This window comes from Polypterus senegalus, chromosome 7, assembly GCF_016835505.1.
Source record: "Polypterus senegalus isolate Bchr_013 chromosome 7, ASM1683550v1, whole genome shotgun sequence".
Classification (NCBI taxonomy): Eukaryota; Metazoa; Chordata; class Cladistia; order Polypteriformes; family Polypteridae; genus Polypterus; species Polypterus senegalus.
Window position 1 is genome coordinate 28,048,932 of NC_053160.1, and position 13,335 is coordinate 28,062,266.

A 13,335-nucleotide genomic window follows, 5' to 3' on the forward strand; every position below is an offset into this window, starting at 1 on the left:
ATAGCAAGAATCCTGCTACTTGTGTGTGTGTGTGTGTGTGTGTGTGTGTGTGTATATATATATATATATATATATATATATATATATATATATATATATATATATATATATATAAACAAACAAACAATACAAACATCGTTTTAATAATTTTTATTATCCTTTCTGTGATATTTGTTATATCACCCTAATTCACTTAGGTCTCCTGTTTCTTCTCCATATCTTTTCACACATATATATATATTTATACACACACACACACACACACACACGCATGCACACACACTTTTCTCTAGGGCCCTCCTTTCAGATGAAGAAAGAATTAAAAGGATTGACAGAAGTTCATTGTCCCTGAATGGCTTTTCACTCAATTGCAATGCTAAATAGACCAGTCTTGTTCCTAATATGATGTAATTAGTGAATTCACCATGTTTTGGAATTCACAAGCTGTGCATGATAGTTTGAGCTTACGGTTTGGAGGGTGGGGGATGATTATTTAAAAATATTCATTTTTTTCTGAAATATTTCACAAATTGAGTCCTTTACAATAATGTTTCAAGTGTATAACACCATGTCACAACTTACAGCAAAAATACAGTGCTGAGAGGATGTCTATTATAGACAAATAAGACGCACATTGAAATTATTGGTGTATTTGTCAAAAAAGTTAAATACTATTTGGCATTCCAGACATCTAATAGTGGTATTGCTTGTGATATTTTTTGACATAATAAACTCACATTTAGTTGGTCAACAGTAGCTACACTATACAAGTTAAATATCAGTTTGGATAAAGAATCTGTATTATTAGACTGTAACACACACATACATGCTGAAATGTCAAAGCTATCAACTGATATATTCTGAAATTAATAGTGTTCCCAAGACAGTAAAATAATTACTAACATTTCGGAAAATATCAGATTTTTTTCTTTATATAGTGTATGTATATGGAAACTGAAATTCAACAGTGCTGTTTTTTATACAGTGTATTTTTACACCATCTCATTTTAAAATGTAAAGCTCTCTGCAAGAACTTACTGGCTTAAGAGGTTTAAAAATGTATGTAATTTGAAATGTAATGGCCTACTGATATTATCTTGGTCCAAAATGTCATTTGTGTTCCACTTGGAGAAATATACAGTAAATCCACCATTCTACTTTTAATAAACATAGTAAAATAATATTTATTTAAAAAACTTTACCTCAATTCCCTTCCATTTAAAATATTTTAGTGTATTATGCGGCTTCTCTTGGAAATAAAATACTCTCAAACATAGGTTTTTTAATACGAAGATGCTAATTAATCCTTACTAACTATTGGCTGCTGCTGCCTTCCATTATAGTCCAGCTTTTACTCCTAAAATTATTGTTACCATTAAAACATTTACCTGGGGTAAAACTTTTGTCATGCTGTGTTTTAGTGATAACCTAATTTAATGGTGTTGAATTCCCTTACAAAAATTAAAAACGTATTTGCCATACACTCTGTGTGCAGTATGTGTAAGCATATGTAAAGACACATTCATCTTATGCATGTATTTGTGTCTGTAGTGTACACATTTGACATTCCAGATGTCTTGTAACATTGGTGCTTGTGGAAATTGTACTGTATGTGTACAGTGGGTATGGAAAGTATTCAGACCCCCTTCAGTTTTTCACTCTTTGTTATATTGCAGCCATTTGCTAAAATCATTTAAATTAATTTTTTTCCTCATTAATGTACACACAGCACCCCATATTGATAGATAAAAAAAAAGAATTCTTGAAATGCTCATTACTTGTCCAATACAGTCCCCACAGTGAAGCATGGTGGTGGCAGCATCATGCTGTGGGGGTGTTTTTCAGCTGCAGGGACAGGACGACAGGTTGCAATCGAGGGAAACATGAATGTGGCCAAGTACAGGGATATCCTGGACAAAAACCTTCTCCAGAGTGCTAAGGACCTCAGATTGGGCCAAAGGTTTACCTTCCAACAAGACAATGACCCTAAGCACACAGCTAAAATAATGAAGGAGTGGCTTCACAACAACTCTGTGACTGTTCTTGAATGGCCCAGCCAGAGCCCTGACTTAAACCCAATTGAGCATCTCTGGAGAGACCTACAAATGGCTGTCCACCAACGTTTACCATCCAACCTGACAGAACTGGAGAGGATCTGCAAGGCGGAATGGCAGAGGATCCGCAAATCCAGGTGTTTCCCAAGAAGACTCGTGGCTGTATTGGCTCAAAAGGGTGCTTCTACTAAATACTGAGCAAAGGGTCTGAATACTTAGGACCATGTGATATTTCAGTTTTTCTTTTTTAATAAATCTGCAACAATTTCAAAAATTCTTTTTTTGTCTGTCAATATGGGGTGCTGTGTGCACATTAATGAGGAAAAAAAAATAATTTAAATGATTTTAGCAAATGGCTGCAATATAACAAAGAGTGAAAAATTGAAGGGGGTCTAAATACTTTCCGTACCCACTGTACATCTACTGAATGTGTGGTATGCATATTGTATGCATCAACAGTTTATATAGATGTATATTATGTTTATAATGTTGTTTGGAAGTTTGTACAGCTTTCTTGTCGCTATTACAATATTATATTTTACTACAAAATCCACAAGTGCTTTGTATCATTTTAAGAAATTGAAGTGTGCAATAGAAAAAGAAATAGTTAAGTTTGAATTGGTTCTGGCTGAAGTGTGCATACCACATGGATCATTAGCTCAGTTAACTAAGTAGGTAAAGGAGATGTTCATATGATGGGCTGAGATTTCACACTTAACCAGTCATAAAGAACTGTATATTGCTAGAGTAAAGACTAAACAAATGAAAGAAACCTAGTCACTTTGGGCCTTCCCATACAGGGCAGTGGAACATGCCTTTCCTCATTCTAAACAGACATCATGAAGAGTGTTGCACCACTATTAAAATTTTCTTAGACAAAATCTATTTACTTTAAGACAAACATTTTTAATATTTAGAAACTTCAAAAATAAAGGGAAAACCTAGGTATTTTCAGATCATTGTTACAATAGCTGATGTGCATCTTCATCCATCAACAATGAGACAAAGCTGAGAGCTTTCATTTATGGTAAAAATGCTATACAAGAGTGTGTTAAACTGAATCTACCCAGATTTTAATAATAGTCTTAATAAAGCCTTTTAATGAATTTGGCCATACAGTAAAGCAGTCATCTAGTATTTTATTTTCTCCACACTGATCGTTGCAGAAACATTCATATAATGTTCTCAATATGCTAACAGAAGACAGTAGAGACTTTGTTAAAATTCAAAATTATTTTATTGACATTCAGAAATTTCAATCAAAGAGGAAAAAAAATTTCTTAGGTTTCTGTCTCATATTATTCTTTCAAATATAGCTTCAATGACGAATCTCCAGTGGTTCTTTAGGTTTAACATGGTCAGTATGTTGCTTCGCCTGTTATTTTCATGAGTGGTTTAATTTATTTTCTTCAGATTAAATGTCCTGGGCTTTTTCATCTAAACTCACTGAACAGGTGTAAATGTTCCTGTTTGTGTTTTTGTCATGAGTTTGTTCTGAAGATAAAGTGTCCATTCTGAAAGTTCAAAAGAGCACAGCTGCTCCTGTGAGATGCTGATCTAGAAACTAGAAGGACATCATGTTATTTTAGCATGAAACACTTTATCTTTCCAAGTACGCTGCAAAAGAAAGGATGCTGTGCTTCACGTCACCTGCCTAGATAAACCTATATCACAAAGTGTGATGGCTTCTACTTAGGTTGACTTTCTGTTAACTTGGATGTTTACATACATTGCAGGATTTCAAACTAGGGTTGTAGCTGATATGCAAGAGCGTGTTAAATATATTAGCCTGATATAGTGAAGTCTTTACTCATTCTTAAATTTATTAGTATTAAATATCTGGTTTTCTGTTATGAAAATAATAAAAAAAAAACTTTAGTGTCTTCTTTAGATTAGGCATAGAGCATGAATAAGCTTTGTAACCCAATTGTTAATATTTAGCGGACTGCATTTTCTTGTTTATGTTGTGAAAAAGGCAAACAATTTGCTTACCCCAAATGGGTTGACTGTGTTTCCTCTAAAGTAAGTATTTTAAGGATTTCATTGATGTGGTTGTATAAACTAATGACTTATAATGTTAACCAGTTGTGACGGGCATCCCGGCCTGGTAATGGCCGTGGCCACCTGTCACATAATGTAAATTATTGACTTATAATGTTAACAAAAAATCAAATGTTGCATTAATGGTGTTCATCGATTTTTATTATCCATAATATTTAGGTACAATACAATAAAATGTAACTTTATTGTAGTTATCATGAGTACCAAAAAATCCACTTGAATCAGTCAACAGGATAAATATTCAGACTACAGAAACCTCAGCTATTTTTATTACACACTAACCACTAAGTAATAAGTGTAAAACATAAATATAATCTATGGAAAGTCCATCTTGCTGCTTTTGTGCTAGTTTGAGGCAAGGAACCTCAGGTGCAGCTTCAGAATATGGAAAGAAATGTGCATAACCTGTCTCTTAAGAATAATCAAAGTGACAGCACTTGGAATTACATGAAAATGCAAATGGTATAATGCTGCCAATGCATGTTAAAAGGGTGTGATACTTTTTATAGAATATCTTCAATTATTCTGAATAAATGCATTCTTTAAAGTTTAATTCTTCAAGTAAAGAGAACTTGAAACACCCCCTCATAAATTAAACACATTTAACATAATATGTATTAATGCAGGAATCCATAATTTTAAAATTGTAAACAGCTATTTGATACTTGTTTTTAGTACACTTGTCTGATTAATAATTTGGCACATCTTATTTTTTAATAATTTTGTTAATTGCATTACAATGAATTAGACACAGATGAGACATAAATTCAGTCAATCATACTTCAATACATTTGTGTTCTATATCAGATCAAATTAGTCTATGCTTCTATCCCTTTCCTATTTCAGAAAGCTATGTAAAAGACCAATATAGTACAGACTGTATTCTGTGTTATATGTTCAAACATCAAAAAGCCTTACAGTGCCTCATGAAGATTGCATTAATTCAATATTAATGAATTATTGGTAAATTCTAAAAAAAAAAAAAACACTTAATGTCCATGTTAGGAATAGTGTTTTGATCTTTTCTAATTAAAAAAAAAAAATTATGTCTTTTTTCACCAATGTATGGAAACTGAAATAAGTTTCTGCCAGTAGAGTAAAAGAAAACGGTGTTAGACCTCAAAATACATTTTTTTTTTCGACTGAGTATTGACTGAGTCCAAATGATGCTATTAGATAGTTCGGTGCAGTTGAAACTGTTTAACAGATAAGCAGTATTTTTTTACAAATATGACTTGAGTATTGGACATTCCCAAGACACATGTGCTAGGAAAGCAGGTGTTTGATACCATTGCTCACATTTTATTTTTTGTTTTAATCCTCAACAAATTGTGGCATAATTATAGTCAAGATAGATCCATACGATGTAATTTTTCCCCACTTAATTATGTCACGCTTTGTACAAATTAAAGAGGAGTTTGTTTTGTCTATTGCTGATTTCAATCCATTATCTGATATTCTAATTAAAGGGTCTTATTCTCAGTGATTCCTTAGATAATCCTGGAATGCACTATTTAAGATGCTGTAAGTTGGAAAAGTTAAGAAATGCTGCCAATATCTTTACCGTTATTATGTAGTAATGTATTAATTATCGACTGTGATTGAAAATTAGGAAAGTTAGGCAGATTTCTGTAAATGAAGTTTTAATTTAATAACAGTAAACTACCAGAAAATTGAAGCTTAACATTTAAAAAGATTCAAACCTGTCGTCGATAAAGATGTTTGTAAAGGCCTAAATGTCAAGTAACTTCAATGAGTTAAACACTGTATAGTCATGGATGACATGAATAAATATTGTAAATTGAAGCATTTCACAATAGTGCTGTATCTTTATAGTATATGTTGCATAGGCGCAAAATGTTCACTGAATGTTGCACCACTGCATTACTGGTAAATTGGTCTTGATTACTAAATGCTGGAGTACAAGGTAAGGCAAATAATTAGAAATTGAATGGGATTTTCTACCAAGGCTAACCAAGCAGGTACACGTTCTTTGGTTTCTGCTGAATGCTATCATCTTAATACACCTATATTTGTGACATAGTAAGTGGGAAAAATTATGCTTTGCTCCATGTCTACTTGAACATCTTTTTTTTAAAATACCTAGCTTTTCTTGAATTGCAAATTAATGAGGTGCCAATTGTTTATAGGAGGGTTTATAAATACACACACACACAATTAAAAGTATTAATTCATCCAGTTAATCTGAGACCAAGAGATGACAGTCTATTAACATCTGTAGTGACAGTTTCCATCATATTGTGAATGTTGAATATAAATACATCTTTACGATTTTTTAGTAATGATTATGATTAAGTTTAATCAGAAATGTGTCACTGAAAAAAGAAACATAATTATTGCTAGAGATGACATACTATTCCTCAAGTATGTGGGGCAGTTATGAGTATGGCTCAGCAATATGAAGCACCATATAACTTTTCTTTCAACTGCTTCCATTCTAATCCTTTTAATCTCTGATGTTTGTGGAGACAGATAGCCAGGGGTTCAATAGAAAAAGCAAAAAGTAGTGAAGATAATGGACAACCCTGTTTAGTTATGTTTTAGAGTAAAACAGAATTTCTATTGTTTATACAAACTGAATTGTATTGGCTCATATATAACAGTTTGAGTGTAATGTTTGAATTCATGTCTATTTGGTGTATTATATCTAAAATCATATAGAACAGTGAAAAAATACAGAAATTACCATTCAGACCTATCAAAAGTTTTTATTTCCTTTATTCTGACATAGGAAGAGTTGTAGAAGGTCAGGTATTGCAGGAATATATATTACTCTAAACAATTGTTGAATATTTGACACAATTTCTACCCTTAAAAAATCCAGCTTGATCTTTTATATTATATAAAGGAAGTGCAGTCTCTTTTCTTTTTTTCTAACACCTTTTGCCTGGAACTTGACATTTTTCAGTAGGGAGATTTGTAGGATGTAGAAAACACAGTAATGATTATTTGGTTTTGTTCATTATTGTTTGTACTTCTGACTGTATTGTTAATCTCTACAATTGTGTTCTTATTTATGTATTTGTTGAGGTAAAATCTGTTTGATCTCTTTGTTCAAAATGGGAGCTTCATGAGTTACAACTAAATTTCTATATTTCTCTTCTCATCAGTATATTTAATTGTATATGTAATGACAAACCTTTTTGTATATTTATTTAATAAATGAATGGCTTTGATTATATTAATGGATTAAGTCACCATTTGCAGGATGTATTGGTGGAGCATAATGATTTTAGTTTCATATTAAGACACACATGGTCAGAGATAGCAGTAGTATCATGGTTGCATGATTTGGGAAACAGAGATCAGGGAAGTTGTACTCAATATAAGAAGTAGTCAATTCATAGAAATCTCTGATTTATAGGTGAATATAAAGAATATTGTCTCAAATATATGTGGAGTAACTACAGTGGGAGGTTGTGATCATTCATAAAAGTTGAAATTTTAGATGTAGTTTTAGATAATTGTAGTTGTTGATGGCCTGTCTAAATCAGGGTTAATACATAATTGGGGAGATTAAGAATTAATGCAAGAACTTTAACTATTGACTGGATACTGTATTTATTAATCAGAATTAGTTTCAGTACATTTAGCCATCACTACTATATAGTCTACTTCAGAGTCTGCTATTATCTGAGCAGCTAATAAGGGGTTTGGTTTGTTTTCCTTTGTAATAATTGCATTTTCCTCTCAAACACCACATCAGCCAAGTTTTAATCAATGCTAGAAGCTGTGCATGGTGAAAAAAAAATATTTCACTCTATTTTATGTGTATATTTAGCCAGGCTTTCCTACAGCATTATAGAAACAATAGAAACCTAACAACTGATGTCACATAAACCAAAATGTGGTACTAAGAAATATCAAATCATTTATAATGCTTCTCAAGTTAAGTCCAGTGTGTGCAGACACTTTAATATTATCTTGATTGAAAATAACATGTTTTGCAAAAAAACAGCTGTTCATTTTGTTTAGCACTTGAAACATTGTTTTTAACTTTAGCTGTAATTAGCATTCATAAATTTTGTATTACCCACATCAGTAAACACATGCCAGTTCAGTTAGTAGGGGACTGAAAATGGCCATCAATGAGAGTGTGGACCCCAAAAAATACTTGCATGCTATCCTTGGCTGTTTCTTGACTTGTGCAATGTAATTTATGGTGTTAAAAGATGTATGCATGTGCAGACAGAAAAAGTGTAAAGATACTGAAAGAAAAATTAAAGAAGCAAAGGACAGAGGGAGCTTTGAGGTTAGTCATTGTAAGTAAATTCCTGATTCTGATTTCAAAAGTTATCCTAAGCAAATGGTTGGGAGAGCCAAATGGCATGGGTGAAATCCTCTAGATCACTTTCAAAAAGTGCTTTAATATGTCTTTATTGTGCTGGAAATCTGACACCAGTCACTTACAGTTAATCGGAGTGAACAGAGAAAGTGGTCAAGATGTTAAGTGGTGATTACTGGGAAGCAATGGGTTATAATGGGGGAGAGGTCAGAAGATATTTACTTTTAACAATAAAATGGGGGCATGTTTACATTGGTACTAACATTTGAGTCCTGCCATGAGCTTAACTACCAGTTAAAACGTTAAACAATATAGAGGGATTTCTATGAAGGAACAAAGGTTATCACAATATATTACAGAATTTATCATTTAAGTTATGATTGAATGTTTATGGTATTGTATGTGTATATATGAATATTCAACTAAAGATTTTTAGGTATATCTTATTTTAGGTTTTATTGTCATGTACATTATACAATTAAATATATAGTTGCATGTCTCACATTGGGTAGTGACAGTATTATAATACCAACAACCGAAAATGAGTAGTGTCAACTTTAACAATTCATGGTTCTTAGTACATTACTTCCATTTAGACAGAGGTGGATCAACGCTATATATTTTTATATTTCTAGGTGAAGGCTGATGCAGAGTGATCCCTAACTGTACGGTGTCTGTTACTGTGTGCTTCTCATATTTTGCTAATGGTTGTTTCATACTATTATTTTAAATTAAGGACAGATTTTCAAATGGTTATTCTGACACTCATTAACGTATGTCTTTTCTTAATAATAAGCATGTGGTTATTAACATTTACAGTATTTCAGGGCCACAGTTCAGGTGCAGTTTTATTATTGCAGGTACAGGTTTGATGCAAGTGTTTAAAATGAGACACTCTCAGGACTCAACTGCAAAGAGCTGAGATGAAAAGGCATTTTGTTTTCTTGAGATCATAATTGAGACGTTTAATGTTCCAGCTTAAAAAGGTTAATGAATGATCAACAGTATACATTTTTTCTAGCTTAGTGTTCTTTTTTTTTTTTTTAAAGAAAAAAACTTTTTCCATTTTTATTTCATTGAGGATTATGTCTTATTTTTGCATTTCTGATTTTTTCATAAAGTTTTAGCTGTCAAGCGATCAACCAGTAATGTCTCAGAATTACATTATGGGCATTGAATAAGATAAATACGACGTTCCATCTCACCTGCTCAAATGAGGCTGGGATGAAACACTCCAGGGTCTCTGTTGTCAAATGCGCCACAGATCATGGCACACAATAAAAACACTGATTCTCCCAACAACAGTGAACCAATGATTTGCTAATAATAATTAAGTCATTAATGCTTTTCATAAAACACAACAGAAAGGAGAAAGCAAACTAACCCAAAAAAGGAAGGTATTCGCTTGAAGTAAGCTAGAATGCACTGCCAACATTAACGTTTTTATTTATTTGTTTTCATAAGTGAGATATTAAAGTGAGAATTCTTAACATTGCAATATATTGATGTTGTTTGAATTTGAGTTAAATATAAAGCAACTCTTCCACAAATATAGCTTTCTTCTTCTTCATCTTTTCCCACTTCTATATGGGGGATGATGTGCTTGATCAACTTTCTCCAAACAACTCGGTTTTCCACTTCCTCGCCAGTTGAGCCCCTTTCCTTCAGATCTTGTTTTACTTTATCCATCTTCCTCCACTTTGGCCTCCCTCACTTTCTCTTCCCCTGTATTTCCATTCTCATCACTGTTCTGCCCACATAGTCATTGTCTTTCTTCATCATGTCCATATCACTTCAACCAGCACTTTCGCTGTACCTCTAATTGTCTCATTTCTTATTTTGACCTTTTATGTAACTTAACACATCTATTTCAATATTCTCATTTCTGCCAATCTAACTTCTTCTCCTGCACTCCCTTTACTACCCAGTTCTCTGCTCCATACATCATGCTGGTCTTACCACTGTATTAAAAACCTTACCTTTAACCTTTGCCTTTCTTCTTTGATCACTCCGTACTCCTGATACCTTCTGCCAACTGATCCATCCACACTGCACTCTATGGGTTATCTCCGCATCTAGTTTTCCATTCTGGGCTACCACTGACCCTAGATATTTAAATAGATCCACTCTTTTCAGTAGCTCTGCCTGCGGACTAACTTCTGAATCCTTATCATCGTTTAACCTCATCCTATTTATCTTCAGACCCTCTATCTTCCAAAGCCCTTCTCGATTCTTTCAACTTCCTCTTCTCTTCTTCCATTCTTGTGCTACCTAATACAGTATAATCAGCAAAAAAGCACTAGTTGGATTAGTCATATATCCCACAAGTCACTACATCCATAACCAGATCAAAAAAGTAAGGACTTCCTTGGTGCAGACCTACTCTAACTGAGATCTTGTCTGTTACCCCAGCACTGCTTTTAACCTGAATCTTCACTCTCTCAAATGTATCCTGGACAATCCTACACTGTTACATTTTTGTGAGTAACAATAACTGTTGTTTCTCCAACAACCCTGATAATTTCTTTCAAGAATTAATATTGAAGCAAATTAATAAATTAAAGTAGTTTGAAAGTACAAAAGGTTATTTGTCCTGATGCACTTGTTTTTGTTGGTGGTGATTCTTGTAATAAAACCTTTAAGGATTTTCATGTATAAAAAGCATGAAAAAAAATCCCTCAAGGTAAAAACATCTTGAAAAATATATATTTGATTGTATAATAATACTATTAGCTTGCGTAGTTATGTCAAAAGAGAAACAGTGCATTCTGGAATGGCATACTGTAGTTCCTTTTTAGAATTTCCAAGAGCTCTCCTTGTTTACTACTGTAAGACTAAACTTTACTTCTTTACTTTTGAAGCCATACATGACAGACTTAACCTTGTATTGTACTGAAGGTTAGGATACATTTTTTATCATTTATTCTGCCATGCATTCAACTTTTCTGTTAAATAACAACAGCCTATGCTTGATTAAAGAAAAGTGTATGAATTAATCTGCTGAACCTCTTGTATTTGATCCACAAGCCTATACAACTAATTTTATAGTTAAATTTCTGTTGATTTCATAAAGTCATTCCTGTATGGTGTTTTATATATACTCTGTTCCTAGTTTAGTTTATTGATGAGTGTGCATTGTTAAGGTTTTGCTTTTATATAGACTAAACTGTTCATTCATGTTCTTATCTCAAGTATTTTTAAGTTAGATTACTCTGATACATGTTATTTGGCTTTATTTTAATCCCATGTTTATATTGTACAGTATTCTGCAAAGGAAAAAAAGGTTTAAGGTTATTTCCACACTGAAAAGGATAGAAGATAAAAGACAAAACGTTTTGGCTGTACAGTCTGCATCAGGTATGCAATTGAAAAGGAAAGAGCAGGGAAAGTATATAGGATGAGAAGAGGAACAAAGCCAGGGCAGATGAAAGAAGAAGGTGAGAACAGATAAGAAAGGGCCATTAGAGAAGATGGAGGGAGACATTAAAAAGTTAGGCAACCATTAAGACCTGGAGAAATATGTGATCTCAGGCAGAGAATGAACTTAGCTATTTCAGTGTTTCTGTGAAAAGACACCTTAAAGCCCTGTGAAAATAGTCTTCCTTTCCATCCATGTCCCAGCAGTGCTTCATGAGGCACACTCGCTCTCTCTGTTCTAATTTAGTGTCACTAATCACCTTAAAGTGCACATCATTGGAATACACAAGAAAACTTAGATGAAAGTGCAAACTGCACACAAACATTGATTGTGATTTGAATCCAGGATTTTGTAGCTGTCGTGCCACAGCACTAACCACTGATTTTTCCGTGCCACCCATCTCTATTTGTGATAATGAATAAAGTCATACTGTACTCTGCATAATTTGTCAGTAAAGTAATAAAACAATATTCTGTTCTTAGACTATGTTTATTATCAAGTTTATTATCATTTTTTTTTCTCTTTTTAGGTTTGCTGCCAAAACCGTGAATGCTGGAACCCTGGTGCTTGTTACTTTGGATTTAAAAGAATCATTGACAGCTCTGCTCATTGTCAACACTGAAAAGACAGCAATTGGGTCAATGTTGCTGCGTGAAATCAAGACTGCCCTTTCTCAGGCTTAACAGCACTACAATCAGAAGTAATATGCCTATCTCTAAAACAATGTTCATTCCAACTGGTAGGATAGTGGAAACAATAAAATCCCATGTGTTATCCAGAAATTATATTTTTTCTTTGGTGATTTAGTTATTCCTGTTTTTTCACCACTTCAGGACTAATGTTCTTTGGCGCGCAAATCCCTTGCAATATGTGAGATTGCATCTGCTTAGTTCTCAGAACAATTCAGGTATATTGTAGCATTTCCATTTTCACATATTTGGGAATCTAAAAAAATAAATATTAGATTCACACACTGCTTTAATTTTCATGTCTTTATTTTTATTTTCATGCATTTAAAGAAATCTCCACATCCTCTGGATATGGATGTGTTGTCATTGGAAGCTGTAGGTTATTATCTTTAAGAAGATTTAGTAGTTTGCTGGCTTGACTTTGATTGTCATAGTGGTCTACCTTTCATTGGTGGATGGCAAGGTAGACTTTATGACTTTCACAGCCTCATATTAAATTAAGAAAATCAACAAAGATTCTCATAACACAAAGGCAACTTGTCTACTGCAGGTAGCTGGGCAGTTTTCAGCAGTGGAAGGAAACTAAAACACAATGAGCCTGCCAACACGATCACAAGGAGAGACATGGCAGTCTGCTCAAACCCAGAACCTCAAGCGCATAAAGCAGCAAAGCAAAACACAAAGTCTCATTCTGCCCATTTTTGTTAGCAGCATGCCTTAGTATGGTTGTATTTGGCTAAAATCTTTAATTTTTATCAATTAATTTGCCAAAGAAAACACTTCCATTTAATTTGTAAATCTAAAATT

The 13,335-nt window shown here is 33.2% G+C and overlaps 1 protein-coding gene across 1 annotated transcript in view; it reads left to right on the forward strand.

The window, feature by feature from the left end:
* The window catches only part of ap3b1a (adaptor related protein complex 3 subunit beta 1a), a 344,324-nt gene extending 331,509 nt beyond the window's left edge, over positions 1-12,815 (forward strand). The window contains exon 27 of the mRNA XM_039758392.1: positions 12,369-12,815. Within this exon, the coding sequence (XP_039614326.1) occupies positions 12,369-12,522 (154 nt within the window). The 3' untranslated portion in view covers positions 12,523-12,815. The remainder of the gene's footprint in view (positions 1-12,368) is intronic.
* Positions 12,816-13,335: the final 520 nt, after the last annotated feature.